Source organism: Lissotriton helveticus, chromosome 3_1 (genome assembly GCF_964261635.1).
Source record: "Lissotriton helveticus chromosome 3_1, aLisHel1.1, whole genome shotgun sequence".
Classification (NCBI taxonomy): Eukaryota; Metazoa; Chordata; class Amphibia; order Caudata; family Salamandridae; genus Lissotriton; species Lissotriton helveticus.
This window is the reverse complement of record NC_136061.1, coordinates 1,185,446,204-1,185,466,260: the sequence shown is the minus strand read 5'-3', so window position 1 is coordinate 1,185,466,260 and position 20,057 is coordinate 1,185,446,204. Positions and strand designations below refer to the sequence as shown.

Here is a 20,057-nt window from a genome sequence, read left to right as displayed (position 1 = left end):
CTGGCGGGCGCATCCCGCATTTTTAACATTGCGGCGGGCGGTGCAGAAAGCAAAGCCCGCCGCAATGCCAAAAATGCAAGTTGTGCATTTCAATGCACCGCGCGGTGCCTTCCACGTTGTACATTACAATGCAGGGGGGTACCATAGGGACCCCCATGTGCATCCCCTACCCCCCAGAATCCATGGGGGCCCACTACAGGCCCCCAATGTTGAAGACTGCATGCCTTTCCATCTACCAGACACCGCCACCATATTTACAGCTTTTCCGCCCGGTCGACTCGTCGACCGGGCAGAAAACCGGTGGATGGTCTTTCCGTCCGCCAGGGTCCCCACCGCCGTAGTAATATGGCGGGGGGGAATTTGCATGCAGACGGGAGAAAATGTCGGGCGGATCGCCGCCGCCATGCGGGCGGTGGCGATCCGCCCGACATACTAATGGGCCCCATAGTATGGAAAAAAACCTGCAAAATATGGTGTTTAGGATAGAACGAGAAAAGTAAATAGCTTTTTATGATAACCTACTTTAAAAAAAATTATTTTGCAGGAATTTTTTTCCACACATTTAGGTTCTGATTTAGCATTTTAAAAATGGTACTCTGTCAATTGGGGTGATGGAGAAGATTACTTCTACGATCCTGAAAGACTACTGTCCATCAAGTTTATAAATGACTGCTGGTGTAGTGGTCAGCTCTATAAATTGAAAGGAACCATCGACACGTCCGACTCAAAAAGTGGGTCTTTTGTTCAGAAAAACAAAAACTAGTGATCCTTGAACTATGGGAGTTTTCTTGCAGGGAGTGGGGTCATTATTTAGTAGTCTGGCCCTTATCGCCAGGATTATCCTGGCAGCGACTGACAGAAAAAAAGGCATTACATCATCCACCCTAAAAAGGGCGTATGGTGAAATGCCCTTCCTTTGACGGCTTCTACTCTGTTTGGCAGTACGATGAAGTATCCATCAATAGAGCAAACAGGGGCTCCATCAATAGAAAACTTACGGTCCGCCCATCTCTAAATGAGGTGGGCAGATAAAAGATTTGCCATAAAGGGTACTCTGTTGTGTTTGTGCAGGAGTATACCGTCTGTCAAATTCTATATTGGGACCCAAGTTTTTCAATGTTGACAAACAGTGTGATCAAGATTTAAAAATGTTAAAGCTCTATTCTGAAGGTAAACGTTAACAGAGAGCAGAATCTACTTAGTTAAAATGCACTGAAAACAGTCAATGTTATAGTGGAGGCCTTACAGATGTTTTATTTTAACAAAGAGAAGCAGAAAAAATGGGAGGAGTAAAAATACATAAAAACTAAACCTGGGATGTCTGGATATTCAAATCCTATAGCTCACAAGTCAAGAGGAGCTTGCAGAGTTTGAGTTTCTCTTGAAAAAAGAGGACAAGTCAAGGAGTCATTATTTTATTTCTGATTTTTATGAGTTGTTTCAATTGCAATACTCCCTTTATATAAAGTTACAATTTACATTGCTCAATATCGCTTTCTGATTTGATATATATATATATATATATATATATATATATATATATATATATATATATATATATATATATATATATATATGTATATATATATATATATATATATATATATATATATATATATATATATGTGTGTGTGTGTGTGTATATATATGTGTGTGTGTATATATATATATATGGAATGTGATCAAGGGCTCTTGAAGCCCGAAACGCGTCGTTGTAGGCTGTGGGAGAAACACAAATAAATATACATCTTGCCTGAATTGCTGTGGTGGTCCGAGTTCCTTCTTCGCCGAAGCACGGATGTGGTCGGAAGTGGTGGGAATTGTTTGGCATATTTTGGCATATGTATATATATATATATATATATATATATATATATATATATATATATATATATTGAGGCAACAGAGACATTGATCAAACTTTTTCATGAATTGCATACAAAAATTCCTTCTTTTTTTTTGCATCACAAGACCACATGTACCTTACTTTTTTGTGTATCTAATCATTGGTGATATTATCAGAGGGCTCAAAGTTTTTCAGCACTAGCCAACAAACTGCATTGATATTTTTGTCATGCATTGAAATTCCCATAACGTACTTAAATCAGTCCTCACTGTAACGAGTATTGTCCAAACTCCCAAATAGAATATTCAGTTTTTTCGGGGTCATGTAAGTGCCCACCCACCTCTATAAGGTTGCTGTTTCCTAGAAGTACAGCTCTGAGTTCCATTAATACTAAAGAGAGGACAGAACTGTAGGGAGGGGGCTCATAAGGCTCTGCTTACTGGTCTGACATTAAAGAAATCAAAGGGTGCACTAGGAGTTATCGTGTTATCCACGTGCTTCTCACAAGGTAAAAAGATAAGCCTTCACAATTCAGTCAAATCTCCCATGAATCTGACAACTGTCTGTAGTGGGAGTGGGGGAATGTAGTGAAAAATCAAAGAATTGCCCTATGCATTGTTATTTTGTATACTGAGAAAAGATGAGTCAATTGGAATATAAGTAAACAGCAAGAGAATGCTTGGTATTATATAATAAGGAAACACTAGTTGATCAGAACTGAAGGCATTTCCCCAGGATTATCTTGCTTTTGCTGATGAGACCAGAAGCATATCAGAACGTAGAGACACACGCAGGAATCTGCTGCATATCAATGCTGTGCACATAAAATTCCAAGAGAAAACAGGAAATCGCCCACGAATCTGCTACTTCAAGTTTTCAGAGAAGAGAGCCCTATAACGACTCAGAGAATCTGATTTAAAATGATATCAAAGCAAGGTCTGTCAGAAGTCTGGGATTATGAGAATGTTGCATGATGGTAGAAAACAGGTATTTCACAATTCATGGGATCAGCTAGTTTCCAGCAATGAGTGAAGACAACCATGGGGAATCGGCAACAGGTCTGCTGAGTGTGCACACTCTTTGGAGATAATCCAATAAGGACGTGTGAAAACGTAAAATATTCTCTGAATAATTTCCAAGAGAAATGGTTGCAAGATGTATCCTCATTGTGTGCTGCTGGAGACAAACATTTGCATTGGTCAGGATTTCCCTGCCCGTTTTTTGGGGGTTGTTGCTGTAGATTTATTCTTGCTTGGCTGTGGAGGACTCGGTTTTCCTGAAGAAAAAGAGGAGATCAATTGTAGTTTTGGATTTAAAGAGATGTTTTAAGAGGAGCGGCAATGGAATAGGCATCTTGTGCTGCTTGACTCACCATCGTGGAGCGACGTGGATTGAATCACCACACTTTTTCTGTTGTGTCTTTTGGATTTTGTTCGACTGCTGGAGGATTTGGACTCTCCCCAGTTCCCGAGTTTAGCTGCAAAATATTGTTTAAGGCATAGAATTTAAAAAGGCGAAACGTATCCATAACTAATCTTTTACAATGAGTAAATATAAAGCACATTGGGCCTCCTGTACTATTTACCGGTTGCAAAATTCTGGTCGCAATTTTTGCAACCAGTAACATTTTTTACAGACAGACCTATGTACCCCTAATTTGGTTCAGAACAAACAGAATCAGAGTGAGTCGCAATTCGACCTCCATAATTAACAGTAACTAAGTGCAAATTGTGACTCAATCCGATTGGCTACATTTACAGCGACGGAGGCCTTTATGCGTCAGTAGGGCACCATGTCTGAGTGATTTTTAGAAAAGTAAACTTTTTTTTTAATCCAGCACGTTTTCCCTAAAGGAAATGAGACTGCCTTTAAAAAGAAAATGTTACTTTTGTAAACACATTTGTTGAGATTTGGGAGTGGCCCCGTGGACTGCTGTCTACTGCCCAAAAACATGTTTTTGACATTCACAAAGTAGAAGGGGTCCCAAGGTTTACGACTGCTATTTTGCACCTAACCCATTGATACATATGGACTTGAATCACTATTTGGGAAGGATGCCTACAACATGTCCTTTTGAAAACAGCAATACCTTTTCCATGCCTAATCCCATTTTAGGAGCTAGCAAAAAGTTACTGAGTCCTAACATAGGTTTAGAACATTGCAAAAAAAATAATAATTAGGGTTGCGAACTGTGGATAAGAGCAATTATCACAGTGAAAATGCTATACACATCTGGGCCAATATTCCCAAGTTAGGTATTAACAAACTGTTTGCTTCAAGAAGAAAAGATAATTAATGCCATCACGTTCCCGGGTGAGACCAGAATTAAACGATTATTAGCAGGCTGATAAATGTCTCATCACTACTCTCCCTGACCTCTGTACGTAAACCATGAAATTCCAAATGTTGTATAGCAACAACAACAATTTACTGTTCACAAAACTAGAAATGCAAAACTAGTGACTCTTCATGACTCTGGTCCTAGGTACATTAGGAAACGTCTTGTTCTGTACAAACCGAACAGAGCCTTGCGATCTGCCTCCTTGTCCAAAATGGTCGTTCCGTCCATTAAGCGGACTAGACAAGGGGGGCGCTCTTTTCATTACCTGGCCCCGTGCGCTTGGAATGAGCTTCCCATTTCTCTCAGACAGGCCCCTAATCTGATGTCTTTTAGAAAGGCCTTGAAAACCTGGCTTTTTTCCAGTTAATTTCATTGCTCCTTTATGTTTTGCAGTTATGTCTCCTCGCCCTAAAGGACTTCTTCGCCAAAGCGCCGGGACACTCCTACTGGAGTAGCCGTTGCGCTATAGAAGAATCCGATAACATAACATAACATAACAGTGAGGCATGACAAAACACAAACCAGGATGAACAGCTTCTGAACCACCAGTCAAACTTGAATTTGATCAACAGTGGAATTATTTTAAACCTGGGCGTCAGTGTAAATATATTTACACTCTTATCAAATCAATCTCTTACGAGAAGTTATATATACATAATTGCGTTGAATAATGTTCTCCCACAAATCACAGTTTATAAATATAACTTGTTGCTGGTTACCTGCAAAAATCCATATCCTGGGCTTTAGATTTTGTCTTCCTCCAGTTGTGACATATTTTGTGAAGAAATGCAGGTCTGTGATTGAGATGAAGGCACGTGCGATATGTATGCATTTAAGCCATGCTCAGGGAACAAGAAGGTTGTATGTATATTGCAGCTGTTCCACAATTTTTCACACTATGAAACATAAGGCAAGCACTGCCTGCCATGATTTAATCAATCAAAAGTGCAATGTCATATCGATTTGGCTTGATTATGAATTCTGTCGTGCTGCCGCAATAATTTGATAAATCAACTTAAATTAAGGGTTGTATATCGCAATGTCCATTAAGAAAACAGATGGTTAGGGAGGAGAAGGCCTAAAGGAGCATCCGACCTATCCACTCCACCCAATCCCGGCACTTCTCACATGAGGGTTAACAGCATGAGAGCACTGTTAGGATTGGTTAGGGGAGCAGACTGCAGTTTCACATGGAGGACCACACAATGTGTGGTGGTCGGTAAGTACAGTTTATTAACTTTTTTTTTTTAAATGTTACTGTTAATTTTGGGTGGAGAGAGGGGTTGTTTTATTATAGGCTTTTGGAGGGAGGGAGTGTTTTATTTTGGGTTTTTAGGAGGGGGTGTTTAATTATGGGCTTTGAAGGGAAGGGTTACTTTATTTTGTTTTTCTGGGAAGTGGTGAGGCAATTTGCTCACCCCACCACTTTCATAGGTTGCCAGCTGCCACTGGTGGCAATGTCCTACTTTATGGCCTCCCAGAAGCCACACTGGCACCAAGTAGGGCCATTCTACATGCTGCAACAGGTCTCATTCAGGGCCTGAAGAAATATGATCACATCACCCCCATTTTGATGGAACTCTAATGTCTCCAGTTGCGGGCCTGCACAATATTCAAAATCAGTCGTATGATTTACTAGGCTATCATAACCACCCCCCAAGCCTCCTTATCTTGCAGAAAAGCTCATCATCTCTGGTGGGCCTCCAAACACGCACAAAGTGGACAACATCAAACTGCAGACTAACAAGGGTATCGCCCTAATGTTGTTCCAATTTCAAGACTCATCTTTTTAAAGACCACTACATCAGAATACTGTCTACAACCTAGTTTCCTCTCCTCTTACTCACTGAATTTATGCTTGTCTGTGACCATGTATAGTACTCCACTGCCTTCTGGCTAGGTTTGCGCTGTAGAAAAAACATATACATATGTACATACATATATACATACATAGTCAACATATTTTTGAAGCAAGGTTCTAAGTTGGATATAAAGAGGTGGCATGATCAAGCAACATTTGGCATATGACTCAAGTAGCTAAAGGGTTCAAAAACTATTAAATCCCCTTAAAACGATTTAAAACATATGTTAATCACTTGAAAACTTTATTCATTCCCTCCCAACTTTTTAATGTTGGAAGAGCACCAAGATGTATAACTAGCTTTGAGTCATGTGTGCACTTGTGTACTTTCTTCACTCGTAAACACACAGTGTTTTTATATAGCAACATAAAAGTGTGCTCAACACTTTAGACACTTTTAACAAGAACCCTGTAACAAAAGGAGCATTCTGTGCAGGACCTACCTTGTAGTTATTAAGAGTAACCACAACTGCTCATTGTATATTCAGAGGCCACATTCGACCATGCAAGAACAGTTTACAATTCCTACATTTTCGTAGGCTTCTCAGAGACACCCAAGGACAGTTGCAGCTGTGTTTTTTGGGGTAGAGTTTAGAGCAATGATTTGGAGAAGAAGTCTGCTTGTCACTTCACTAGACCACTATTTGCTTGATGTTTAGTTCCTGGCAAAAGAAAAGGTTCTGGTTGAATGATTTATCATAAGGTGAACCACTAGAAACATGTGTCAGGGAGGTCCAAAATATACAGCAGGCAGTGTGGACTAAATTATGGGGCAAGAAAAAGCAAATTATGTGACCTAATGTGGAAAAACCTGTCACATTATTACTTCAAAATATTGCCATTGTTTTCAATGTTAACACTGTTCGGGCAAAGGTTTTGCCTCATTAGTACCAGTTTAACATCTAAATAAAGTAATGATCTCAAGATGTAAATCATAAGAATCTAAGTAGGACTCTACTACTCCCTCCTGATTGAGGCATGATCGGTGAATTATCTGTATCTATCATGATAAGTAAGGGTCACGGTAAAGTTATAGGCGGACGATAAGTAAGCCACTGCCTACTCTCGCAGTCAACATCACATGCTCAAACCTGTGACTGAGCGCCCCAGTGGGGTGGAAGGGAGTGCTTGGGTGGGGAGGGTGGATAGGACGGGTGGTGGGTGTGGGGGAGGGGGTAGGGATCGAGGTAGGGAGAAGGGTTCAACTAAGTGGGGGTGGGGAAAAAAACCCAGAAAAAGTTTCACTAGACCTGGTATAAAGTGTCGGTCAGATGGATTGATGGTAAATGCAAGAGGGGTCTGAAATGGAGAAAACTGATATTAGATTTTAAACTACAGACGTGTAATGGGGAGACTTAATATCTGCTTTATTAATGTAGGGGGTCTCAATGATTGGGGTAAAAGACAGAGGTTGGGTCAATACATTAGAGCTAGTCAAATAGATGTACTCTGTTTACAAGAAACTCATTTACCATGGGCCAAGAAACATTTGCTGAACATAAGAGGATATGAGCTCTTGCCTAGCTCCTCTCAAACCACCAATATTAGAGGAGTTGCCATACTGGCTAAACCGGGTTTGGGGGGGAGCAGACGACACCTGGCAGATCCTCCAGGTCGCTGGGCAGTGGTGGAAATGGAGCTGGGATTTACACTATGTACCATATATGGATCAAACCAAGACGATCCTGTAATTTTTGATGGTCTGGAGATTGAATTGTTGAATTGGCCCTCACCTCTTGTAGTCTGTGGTGACTTCAATATCCATGCGGACCTTGCAGAATCTGGGATAAATGCCCCATATCTTGGACGGAAGCCCAGGGTATTTTCCGCAATATCTGCACTAATTAAAACGCACGGGCTGCAGGATGTCTGGGGCGAGAAGAAGCCTAATACCCTGGATACACATCGTTTTTCCTGTCCGGTGAAAGAGTTTTCTAAACTAGATTATTTTCTTGTATCTTCTTTGGTGGCAAATAGGGTGGAAATTAAGAAATTACCAAAATTAATATCTGACCATAACCCTCTGATAATTCAATATCATATTGATACCCTGATTAGACCAGCATCAAGGTGGACTTTTGAAAGAAAGCTACTAACTGACACTAAATTTGTCGACCACCTAAAAAATTGGGCCCAAAGCTTCTTTGATATCAATCGGTATAGCGCATCACGGTACATGGTATGGGATTCAGTTAAAGCGACCTTAAGAGGGGAGGTAATTCGTTTTTCTGCAAAGGCTTAGTAGGGAAATTAAGGTTCATAATGAGGTCCTCCTAATGCAACTAGCAGAAGCAGTAGAATTATTGGTTAGAGCTATAGCCAGGGGCCGGGAGATCACAGAAATGCAACAGAAAGTCATGATTATTAAAGCAGAGATAAATCAGCTAATGGCCCCAAAGAGCGGCGGATCAATATGAAACAGATAGGGGTTTATTATATGAAACCGGGGAGCAGGCGAGTAAATTATTGGCTCTTAGAATTAAACAAAAGAACAATCAAAATGTCATTAAAAACATTCGTGAAGGGACCCAGAATTATTCCGAGCCAGAAGAAATACGAGAAATTTTTAAAAATTACTATCAGGCACTATACAATGAAGAGGCCAGGTCGGATTTCTCTAATATGTGCTGGGATGATCCGGGCACAAAACTGAACGAACAGGATAGACTTGGGTTGGAGGAAGAGATAACAAGGGAGGAAGTTATCAAGGCGATAAAGGACCTAGCTATAGGGAAAGCCGGAGGTCCAGATGGTGTCCCGTTGGAAGTATACAAACATCTACAGGATATAATAGTTCCCCTATTAATGGATCTATTTAATGGGATAGTCTATACTATGGATATCCCTAACTCATGGAAGGAAACAAATATTGTGGCATTCCATAAAAAAGATAAACCTAAGGATGACCCCGGAGCCTATAGACCAATATCCCTCATAAATTCAGATACAAAGATCTACGCCAAGGTTCTGGCTAATAGACTGGGGAGGGTCGTCGCTGGCCTGGTGTCCCCTTGGCAGCATGGGTTTATTCCGGGTCGAGGAACAACGGACCATGTGAGACGGGTAATCACTTTATTTGATATCCATGCTGCCGGGGGGGGGATCGGATGGTGATGATCCTCCTCGACGCCGAGAAGGCATTCGACCGTGTTACCTGGCAGTTTTTATGGGGGATATTGGTACAAAGGGGTTTTGGTCCTAAATTAATCATTGCAATCAAAGCGATGTATCGCGAACCCAAGGCTCGGATCCAGATGATGGGGTGTAGCTCGGAAGAGTTTTTCATATCTCGTGGGACCCGGCAGTGGTGCCCATGTTCCCCAATACTATTTGCCCTCTATATAGACCCCATGATTCGGAGAATTTTAGGATGTGAGGCAATTTACCCAGTAGTATGCAGGGGCTATGAGATAAAAATCCTGGCATATGCTGATGATTTGTCTGTAATAACTTCCAATCCAGAGACTGCAATAACAGCTCTTACGGATATGGCTAAGGACTTTGGCAAATACTCTGGCTACCGTCTCAACAAAAATACGACACAAATACTCTGTACTAACAATATGGCAAGACAGGATGGTAGATGGGTCAGGTCAGCAATATATCTAGGGATCAAGATAACTCCGGTAGTCACTCTAATAATTGAAGAGAATTTTGCTCCACTGGTTGCTTCTATTACACAGGAGCTAAAAAGAATAGACACTAGTCATCTGTCTTTAATTGGGCGCGTAAATGTTTTGAAGATGTCCATGCTACCAAAAATTATTTATCTCTTCCACTCAATTCCGCTTCCGGTAGGGGAGGGATGGATAAAAAGTATAGAAGCAGTATTCTCAAATTTCCTCTGGTCGTATGACAAAATTAGAAGGTCTCTAATATATCTATCACTTCCACAAGAGAGGGGTGGATTGGCAGCCCCCAATATCAGATTATACCAATGGGCATGCCTTATGAGCCAGATGGCAATATTATTTGATACTGCGCCTAATCACAATCAGCTCTTAGATCCTCCGTCTATTTTCGAATTATTAATGGGTCGCGATGCACAAGGGATGCTGTTACGCCGAACAGAAAGAGGGTACAACAATAGAACTAAATATAAAATTATGGATGGAATCTGGAAAATTTGGAAAGCTATTCAAAAGGCATTAATAATTCCTAAAATAAACTATTATACACCACTGTGGGATTCCAAAAATTGTCCTCAATTCGGCAATGATAGGATGGGGGCTATTTGGGAACAACAAGGAATAAGATTAACGGGGGACATCTTTGATAAGGATACAGGGAAACTACTTACTTTTACTGATATCCAAGCTAAATTTGGTATCCCCTCTACTCACACATTTAAATACCTCCAGATTCAGCAAACACTGTATGGTATGAGACCACATATTTATCCAGGCGGGAAAATCACAATAATCGAGTATCTGTTGCAAGATGTAGCGCGGATTAAAATAATTTATAAAGATCTAATACTCTCACTACCAGACGATATGGATAAAGTTGAATCAACGTGGATGACGAAATTAGGGGACCTTGATTTCGATTTAGATAAGGCTCTCCAGCAAGCGAATGAAGTGTTTCGCTCTACCAATTTAAGAGCACAACACTATAAAGTACTCTTTAATTTGTATTTTACTCCAGCTAAGCTCTTTAATTGGGGAATAAAGGAGGATGACAAATGTCCAAGATGCCAGGATGGACCGCCGATCTAATTCATATGTTCTCTCAATGTAAAACAATGAGGGAAATATGTGCAGGGATTGAGGAGTTTCTGGGGCTGCTGGATGTTCAGGTAAATTTATCCCCTACACTTATGATATCTGGTCTTGGTAATAATCCTTATTTAGAATGGGATAAGGAGGCCTTTGTATTTATATGTGTAGCAGTCCTTCGGATCTTGGTGGCAGCTGGATGGAAGGATAATACTGCACCTACTTTTCAAATGTGGCTGGCCAGGCTGCTAGGCATTCACAACATCGAAAATGTCTTTATAAAAGAAGGGGAAGGAAGGCGAGGGAGTGGGGCCTTTGTGTCTGGGCTCCCATCTCTTTGTGGAGACAAACTCCTTGATTGGTTAATTATATATTTGTATTTCTGTATATATATGAATTTCTCCTCCAAGGCTTATGCTATCTTTGATCCTTATATTAAGCAATTATACATTTGAAATTTTGGATTTCTCAATTTTTAAATTAATCTGATGCTGATATATATGTTTGTTTATATATATGATTTTCTCCTCGAAGACCTATCTTGTTTTTGATCCTTATGCTAAGTAATGAAGAATTGTATATTCTGATACATCAATCTCCAATCAATCGCAAGTAATGTATTGTACCAGGTAAATTGAAAATACAAATAAATAAATAAAATATATTGCCATTGTTTTCAATGTTAACACTGTTCGGGCAAAGGTTTTGCCTCATTAGTACCAGTTTAACATCTAAATAAAGTAATAAGAAGCGGGAAGATATCCAGTCAAACTTTGTGTGGGACCTTCCACTGCAAGGTAACACGAGTCACTGTGATTTTAGTAACTTTTGAGCCATTTGAGCTAGAAACAATGTATTTGTTAATCTGACATCTACTGCATAATCTGCAGATTTTATGTGGCAAGTGATCAAAATTCATAATTATGTAGAAAACGCTGTGGCCGATTAATAGCATAATTCCTGATCATGAGTGTGCATGGCAAATGGGAGGAGCTTTTGCCTTTGTGTATGTAGTTGTAGTGAGATAGAGTGATGCATACTGTGAGTGGATTTCAAGGTTGAAGGCCTTGGACAACAAGAGCAAGATGAGGACAATGAGTGTAGTGATCTGCGAATCAGAAGGCATAGGCAACGACCTTGCAAAAGGTCAAAAAATGTTGAAGTCCAAGGGTGACTGAAACAAAATAATAATTTACCTAGTGTTCTCACTGGCGTATGGGAATCAGAATATGAATTAGAACAGACTGCAGGCATTTGGATGTTGTGTAAACTAAGGCTTTGACTTAGTTCTACAAGGGTTGACTTTCCCACCCCCAAACATGGTTCAGAGCAACAATGCTTGCAAGTGAAAGCCCAGGTTGCTATAGTGCCACGCAACCCAGCTCAACATACTTGTTGATGTAGTTTCAATGCTATGGGTTATTAATGGTCTCATAAAAAGGTGTAAGGGATGCAGTAGTGATTCAAACCTAATATTGTATCACACACAAGGACTGCACTAAAAAAATAAAACTTTTTTCTCCAGAAGTGGAGAGCGAAGTAATCCCGGAGGACTGGGCTGTGATTTCATCTTCCTTTGCTCCCAAACTTAGTCCAGATTAATTATACCTTCTGAGAAAAATGGCATTATATTTCCATAGAGGTATTTATCTCAATGATGTGAAAGTTTCCCCATGTATTGTATATAACATGACTTTGGATTGTCCCTTCATTTATACACATGGTGTACTTGATATAATTTCAGTAATCTTTTGCCTATACCCATCTTTATCCCTTCGATAGGATTGGTCAGTCACACAATTTGAGAACATTGTTTGCAGTTCTTCTCCAATGTGAGGTCATTTGTAAGAATGGTTTATGATTTATTTGATCAAGTCTCTCTTTAGCCAGTCTCAGATAATTGGATCCACCTGTAACCTTACACCATTTGCAATCCCGATTGAAAACAATTATTCAGTCTTCCTCCACAGTAGAAACCTCCCTTACAATAGAAGCAATTCCTAGCCTCTAATGATAGTGTTAAAGAACTGAATGTTATGGATCAAGCCAGTATATGATAATCTTACAAACCTACCAAGGAATTTGGAGTTGACAATGTCTTCGTCAATTAGTAGAGGTGTAAAGACAGCATCTGTTGTTCCAGCTGGCCCTAGAAGCAATGAGAAATAAATCAGAAAACAAATCAGGGGTAGAAAAAATTTGTGCACAATCACATATGAAGGCACTTGGTATTCTATTGTTAGGTGCCATATTACCAATCCCTAGATCGAATGAGCCTAATGGAGAAATCTCCTCCCTGAGGGTACCACTCTCAGTGTGTATTCTTCAGCGAATGCAATAAAAGCTAGAGGTGAGAAAAGGGTCAATAACAGAATGAGTGCCCACTAAACTACTTACAAAAGGATGGACAAGCATCAATACTTTAGCAGACCACTAACAACTGGAAAGGACACCATCTAAGCCACTTTTGCAAGTGAAGACCGTCACCACCAATAGGAGAAGACAATACCATCAGAGTCACTCTGTAAGATGAAGTCACTGCAACAAATAGTAAGAGGTAAGGAAGTCACAGTAACACTGTAAATTACACGCCCACCATGAACGGGTAAAAATATGATCCTCAAAGCCCATGCCTCAAAATGTGACCATAGCTACATACCTCAACAGCAATCACGGAAAGGAATGAGCAATCATTATGGGAAAGCACCTCACACCACCAATTTCAGGAGGGACCCTCATTAGAAAAGACCCCCCACAGTGCGAACAAGACAGACCCCTCACAAAACTTGAAATAGAAGTCAATCACCATTCCCAACTACAAAAAGTACCTTTCAACTCGAGTTAGGTTAGAGTACGCAAAAAAAATTATCATGAAGTGACCTTCAGCTCACAGATGACTTGAGAACCTAACAGTACTAATTATACATATGTCGTAGTATCTTTTATAAAATAGACTCTCACAGCATTGTTTGTGAGGGTCACCCTCACAGCACGTATCTAGGTAGAGATCCACTCAGAATAAATCATGAGAAAGACCTCTCCGTGCACAGCAGAGGAGTGACTTTCTATTATTCATCATAGCGTAGATCCTCATAGCATCCATTGGTGCACAGTGTTATAACATAAGTCATTGGACTTTGTTGGACCCATCCTAAACAAGGCCCTCATATCTCTCAATGCAGTAAAGGGTTAATTCATCATGTGGAAAACAATCACAGCACCATTCACGGAAAATACCACTGTAGTCCAAATCATAGGAAAGACCCGTGCAGCTCCAATCTTATTAGAGGATTTCACAGGACAGATCATTGAGAATGTTCTTACCACAACCATCATGGAAGATACCTCCAGAACAGCTATCAAATGAGAAGACCTATTTGGAAATCTTCCATGCAGATAAGATCATCAAATTACTCCATGTCACCAAATAAGCAATGTACAAGTCACAAACCTTTATATAGGAGCCTAAAACATTCAGTAAGCATCAGTGTGATTTCTATCATTGAAACCCATTGGACTAAATTCTCATACAAAGGTCTGCAAAGCACTCATTTATTGTACCCCGGCTGATCACAGTCAACAGGTAACATTACACACAGAACCCATCACAACATCATATGTAGAATTTCACAAAAGTCATCAAAAGACAGCTATTGACTGAACCAATACTACCTTATTCACATTTACATCCTTACACTGATGATCATAAGATGCTGTACTTACGAGAAACAGCGAGGAGGATGAAGGTCTCTCGTTCACTCAAAATGTCTGAAGCATAGCAGTACCGGTTCTCCAATAAATTCTTTACTTGGCCATTCTCATCTGCCAGCTCAATCTCTATGAAACAAAGAAAGCATCAGTGAATTGTGTGCCGTCAAAAAAGATTAGTAATTTCTACAGTACAGAGGGGTGGAAGTGAAGCTGATCTCTTTGGCAAACAATACTACATATAGAAACAGGGGACTGACATGGGTACCTGCTTCACTCACAGCTATGCCAATTTGTTGATTGGTTGGTGGGAGAAAAAGGTGGTCTGGGCAGAACACCTCAGTGAGTGTCTGGAGTATCTGATATTATGGGTGCACCATGTATATGACTTATTTGTCATCTGGAAGGTGACTGGGACAAATCTGAATACATCTCCCTTTTGAACCACATTGGCCTTGAATTTGGGATTCACTGCAAATGTGAGCAAACATGAAGTTAATTTCCTTGACTTTAAGCATCAGTGGAAGTCCCATTAAAAGCTTGTTACACAGAAAACTTACTGCGTGAAATAGCATCCTATATGACACAAGACCACATCGTAAAAAATTAAAGTGAAAAATACACTATGGGAAATTGCTCAGGGCCAGGCGTAACTATAGCAATGGTAAAGATTTTAACAGGGTCGAGGAGGAAATGATTCAGAGATTTAAATTCAGAGGGCATCCACTGTCAGTATTGCAGTCAGCACCATAAAGTCTTAAACATTACTCACATCAGGATTTTTTAAAAGATGAGGTCAAAACTGTGGAAGACAAAGGTCAGATCTGTAACTGATTTTTCAGGGGCTACAACAGTAATTTCTAAGATATTGTGAAAAATTGGCACATATTGAAATGTGATTGGTCATATGCTAAATGAACTCCTACAAGTCACTCTTAGGAGAGGTCCAGCCACACAGGACGCTCTAGTACATAGCCATTTTTCATCTAGGGCTGGTGCTCAGCCAGGTTTCTATCCTTGCATGCACTGTAGGGCATGCAGAAATAGTAAGAAAATGATTACACATATTTCTTTTTTCTAATAATACTACATATAGGATGTCAGTTTAAAGTAAACCAGCCAAAATAACTAAATGACTTAATTGTAATTCTGAATGCATGGTGTATTGCTTAGTATGTCCAAGCAACAAGCAATACATTGGCAGTATAGTGCATTCTACCAAAAACATATTCTACAGCACATGTGGGCCATCACCAAGGGAGAATAGTCATACTCTGTAGCAAGACACTTCCAGGAGGTACATGCCAGTAATTATAAACTCATACGTCTTTACTGTCAGGTTAGAGTAATACCCAATGAGGAGGCATTGGGCCTTTGCTGTTACTCAGATCGGAGTCTAGATGAATCACCAATTTACAGACCAAGACTCCTGAGGGACTTAACAGTGATGATGAGTTAGCTGTACATGTGGGATAGGGCTAGTACAATTTGACAGCAACATTCAATAGGGATTATTTAACATGGGAACATTTTAAGTAGTTTATTGTGTATAGAATTATAAAGTTGCAACTCCTCGAAATGTGTGAGTTCCAGGTCCATGGACTATCCGCATTTTGAGGAATTTAGTCATTGGTGGGATTAAATCAGGAAAAATATAGCCATGCACAGTATAGGAAGATTTTGAGTGTATGGATTGAACCATTGATTGGTGCATGACTCTGTACATGAGTATTCGTCCTCCAAAAGAGGCATACAATGAAAACAGAAACATTATGTGTTACTCTAGAATACTAAGATGACTCTAAGATTTTAACTCCTCCATGTACTGCATTGGTTAGCCAATTAAGAGTTGAAAGTGTCACATTGTAATTTTTTCTTATTGCGTGAACAACAAATACGGGAGCAGTGGCATAGAGTGGAATGGCGTAAAGTGGAGTGAGGTGCAGTGTAGTAGCATACAGCTGGATGGCATAGAATGTAGTGGCGTGGAATGGAATAGCGTATAGTGGAGCTCTGTACGGTGGAGTGGCATACAGTAGAGTGGACTGGCGAAGAGTGGAGTGGTGTAAACTGGAGTGCCATACCGTGGAATAGAGTACAGTGGAGTAGCATACACTGAAAAAGTGTAGAGTGGCGTAGTGTAGAGTGGAGTGGCATACATGTAGTGGCAGACACCTGAGTGTCATAGATTGAATTGGTGTAGAATGGAGTGGCTTACAGTGAAGTGGAGTACAAAGGACTACAGTAGAGTGAAATAGAGTGTAGTGGAGTAGCGAGCAGTATAGCATGGTGTAAGAGGAATAGTGTATACTGGGGTGACGTATAGTAGAGTGGGATACAGTGGAGTGCGTGAGTGGAATAGTGTACAGTAGAGTGGATTAGAGTAGAGTGGCATAAAGTAGAGTGGCGGGGTGGATTGCCGTAGAATGGACTTTGGTAAAGGGCAATAGCATACTGTGGAGTAGTGTAAAGTGCAGTGGGGTAGATTTGTGCAGTATACAGTGGAGTGAGGTACATTTTAGGAGCATACAGTAGAATAGCATGGAGAGAGATAGAGTGGAATGGCATAGAGTGGAGTGGCATAGAGTGGTATAGCGTACATTGGAATGGCATACAGTTGAGTGGAGTGGCATACAATGGATAGAGTAGGGTAGAGTGGTGTTGCATAGAGTGGTGTAGAGTGGAGTGACTAAGAGTAGAGTGGCATGGAGTTGAGTAGCGTGGAGTGAAGTGGGGTATAGAGTGTGGCACACAGTGGACTGGCTTACAAAAGAATTGCATATAGTAGAGTGGTATAGAGTGGAGTGATGTAAAGTGGAGTGGCAGAGTGGAATAGCATAGAACGGTGTGTTGTACAGTGAGCTGCATACAGTGGAATAGTGTAAAGTGTATTGGCATACAGTGTAGTGGCATACAGGAGAGTGGTACACAGTTCAGTGGCACAGAGAGCACTGTGGTAGAATGGACTGAAGTACAGTGGAATAGCAGAGAGTGGAGGGGTGTAGAGTGGGGTTTCATAGAGTGGATTGGCAAAGAGTGTAGTGGTGTAGAGTGCACTGGTGTAGAATGGAATGAGGTACTGCATAGTGGCGTACAGGGAAGTACCGTAAATTGCAGTGGCATAGAGTTGAGTAGCATACAGTAGAATGGCGTACAACAGAATAGGAAATTATGGAGTGGGGTAGAGTCGAGTGGCATACACTGGAGTAGCATAGTGGGGAGTGGTGTAGAGTGGAATAACATTGGGTTTACTGGTATCAGTGTAGTGACAGAGTGGAGTAGCGTAACGTAGACAGCAGTGTCATACAGTGGAATAGCATAGAGTGTAGTGATATAGAATGGAGTGGTATAGAGTTGAGTGGCATTGAACATAGTAGTATACAGTGTAGTAGCATACAGTGGATTTTCATAAAGTGCTGTAGCATATAGTGGAGTGGCGTAAAGTGGTGTGGCATACACTGGAATAGCATATAGTGCAGTAGTGAACACTGAAGTGATGTGCAATGGAATAGCATGGAGTATAATAGCATAGACTGTAATGCCATAAAGTGTAATTTCGTATAGTGGAGAGGCATACAGTAGAGTGGCATAGACTGGGGTGTCATAGAATGGAGTGGCGAGGAGTGTAATAGCATACAGTGTAGTATTGTAGAGTGAAGTGGAGCAGAGTGGAGTGGATTAGTGTAGAGATGAGTGGCATATGGGAGTTACGTAAAGAGGATAAGCATAGAGTGAAATAGCATAGTGTGTGGTGGCATAGAGAGAAGTGGCAAAGTGTGGAGTCTGTAGAGTGGAGAGTGGTAACTGAAACAGATGCAGGAATATACATTAGGAGGTATAAATGGTCATTTCTGGTAGTATTTGTGAATAGTGTAAGTAGTGCTAAAGTTATACATTATAAAAAACGTACTTATATAGTGTACTATGGTATGCCGCAGTATGTTTGTGGTACACCTATGTACATACGGGTGAGAAGTAAGTATATGATTGACTAAAGGCTGGGTATACCACATGTTAAAGGCAGCCATGTCGTTTTTAGCACAGTTTGGCTTTGCTCTGCGCTTTGCTGTGTTCTGGGTTGCGGTCATAGATATAGGTAAGTAGTAGGTTTTATTGTTGTTCCATACCTATGACCACTTTAGTAAAGTGGTCATAGGTAGAGAAAAGTATTTATACATTTCTATACATTTTTACTGCAGCTTACAGAGAACTGCACATTTAAAAAAACAACCATATAAGTAGCCCAGTAATTTTCTGATATTACAGCAGTACTCCGTAGACTTTTTGTGCAAATTTATATCTGACATAAATAGACTGTAGTGCACTATATTTGTAAAATATAGTGTATTGCAGTATCTATTTATTTTTAACATATTTATTTTCTTATTCATTCTTTTGAGTACCACAGTACTCCCAAGGCAGTACTGTGGTACTCCATACTTACAAAATATTATTGTAGAAACATACTAACAATTTATCCTAACTATTACTACTTTAATAAAATAATATTAGGTAGGGGAATATATGAAATCTAATACTTATCTATATATGAAGGCGTAATGCAGAACAAAGCCAAAGTGTGCCTAAAAACAAAATGGCTGCCTTTAACAATTGTAAAAACAGTCATTAGACAATCACATAATGACTTGTCATTGCTATGTACCACAGTCCTTCCACGAAATGTCAAATTTCACAAAGTACAGCGTCTACAGATATAATTAGGTTAAAATGCTTTATAACTTAAAACATTCTCACCCAATTTACCTCCAGTACCCAAAAGGATCCTAAGCATACCATAATGTGTAAACCTGCCAAATGTAATACAAATCGGTCTAGCTGTTTTCGCACTACGTGAGTACAAAGTCTAAGGGAAATGCAATGGTGCCTAAATGCATTTCGGACCCCCCTAGAATAGGTCTGCAAAGATGCATGGACATTCATCAAATAGGCAAAAAGTTATTAATGGTGAAAAATCCAAGGAATTCCTATATCTTGTAACCCTAAAAATAACTAAATAGCTAACTAATATATATATATATATATATATATATATATATATATATATATATATATATATATATATATTACCTACTGGCGGTCGCCAGTAGGTATATATAGTTAGGATTTTTTCTCTATGGGTTTTTTGAAAATTCTATGTCTAATAACTTTGGCGTTTGTGGACGGAATTGGCTGAAATTTTCAGGAAAATGGCACATTTTGTTTCTGAGCAGCCCTTGAAAATTTGGGGGGGGGGTTCGTCCAGTGGGGGCCGAGAAAAAAGGGGGGTCCCAAAACGTGTTTTTAACATTGAGTTTTCCATAGGGCGGTTGGCCTCACTTTTAGCCCGAACGGCTGAATGGATTTGCACGAAACTTGGCAAAATTGTAGGGACTGGTAGCCCGATGTGCCTTTTGTAGGTCTCAATATATGTGCTCCAGTGGATTTTGAGAAATTAACGTTTAAAAAAAGATATATATCTGTAACAGCGGACCGGGCAGCGGCCCAGGACGCGTACTTGTCGCGCAACGGAGCTTTGTGAAGCGAAGCTGATTGGTTCTCCGGCGTCTGTCAACATTCCAAACA

At 40.2% G+C, this 20,057-nt stretch overlaps 1 protein-coding gene across 1 annotated transcript in view; it reads right to left on the bottom strand.

Moving 5' to 3' along the window:
• Positions 1-1,598: 1,598 nt before the first annotated feature.
• Positions 1,599-20,057, bottom strand: part of LOC144824901 (uncharacterized protein CXorf65 homolog) — a 129,882-nt gene continuing 111,423 nt past the window's right edge. The window contains exons 4-7 of the mRNA XM_078683873.1: positions 14,490-14,603; positions 12,841-12,915; positions 3,219-3,323; positions 1,599-3,122 (exon numbers count right to left, since the gene is read on the bottom strand). Of these exons, the coding sequence (XP_078539999.1) occupies positions 3,046-3,122; positions 3,219-3,323; positions 12,841-12,915; positions 14,490-14,603 (371 nt within the window). The 3' untranslated portion in view covers positions 1,599-3,045. The remainder of the gene's footprint in view (positions 3,123-3,218; positions 3,324-12,840; positions 12,916-14,489; positions 14,604-20,057) is intronic.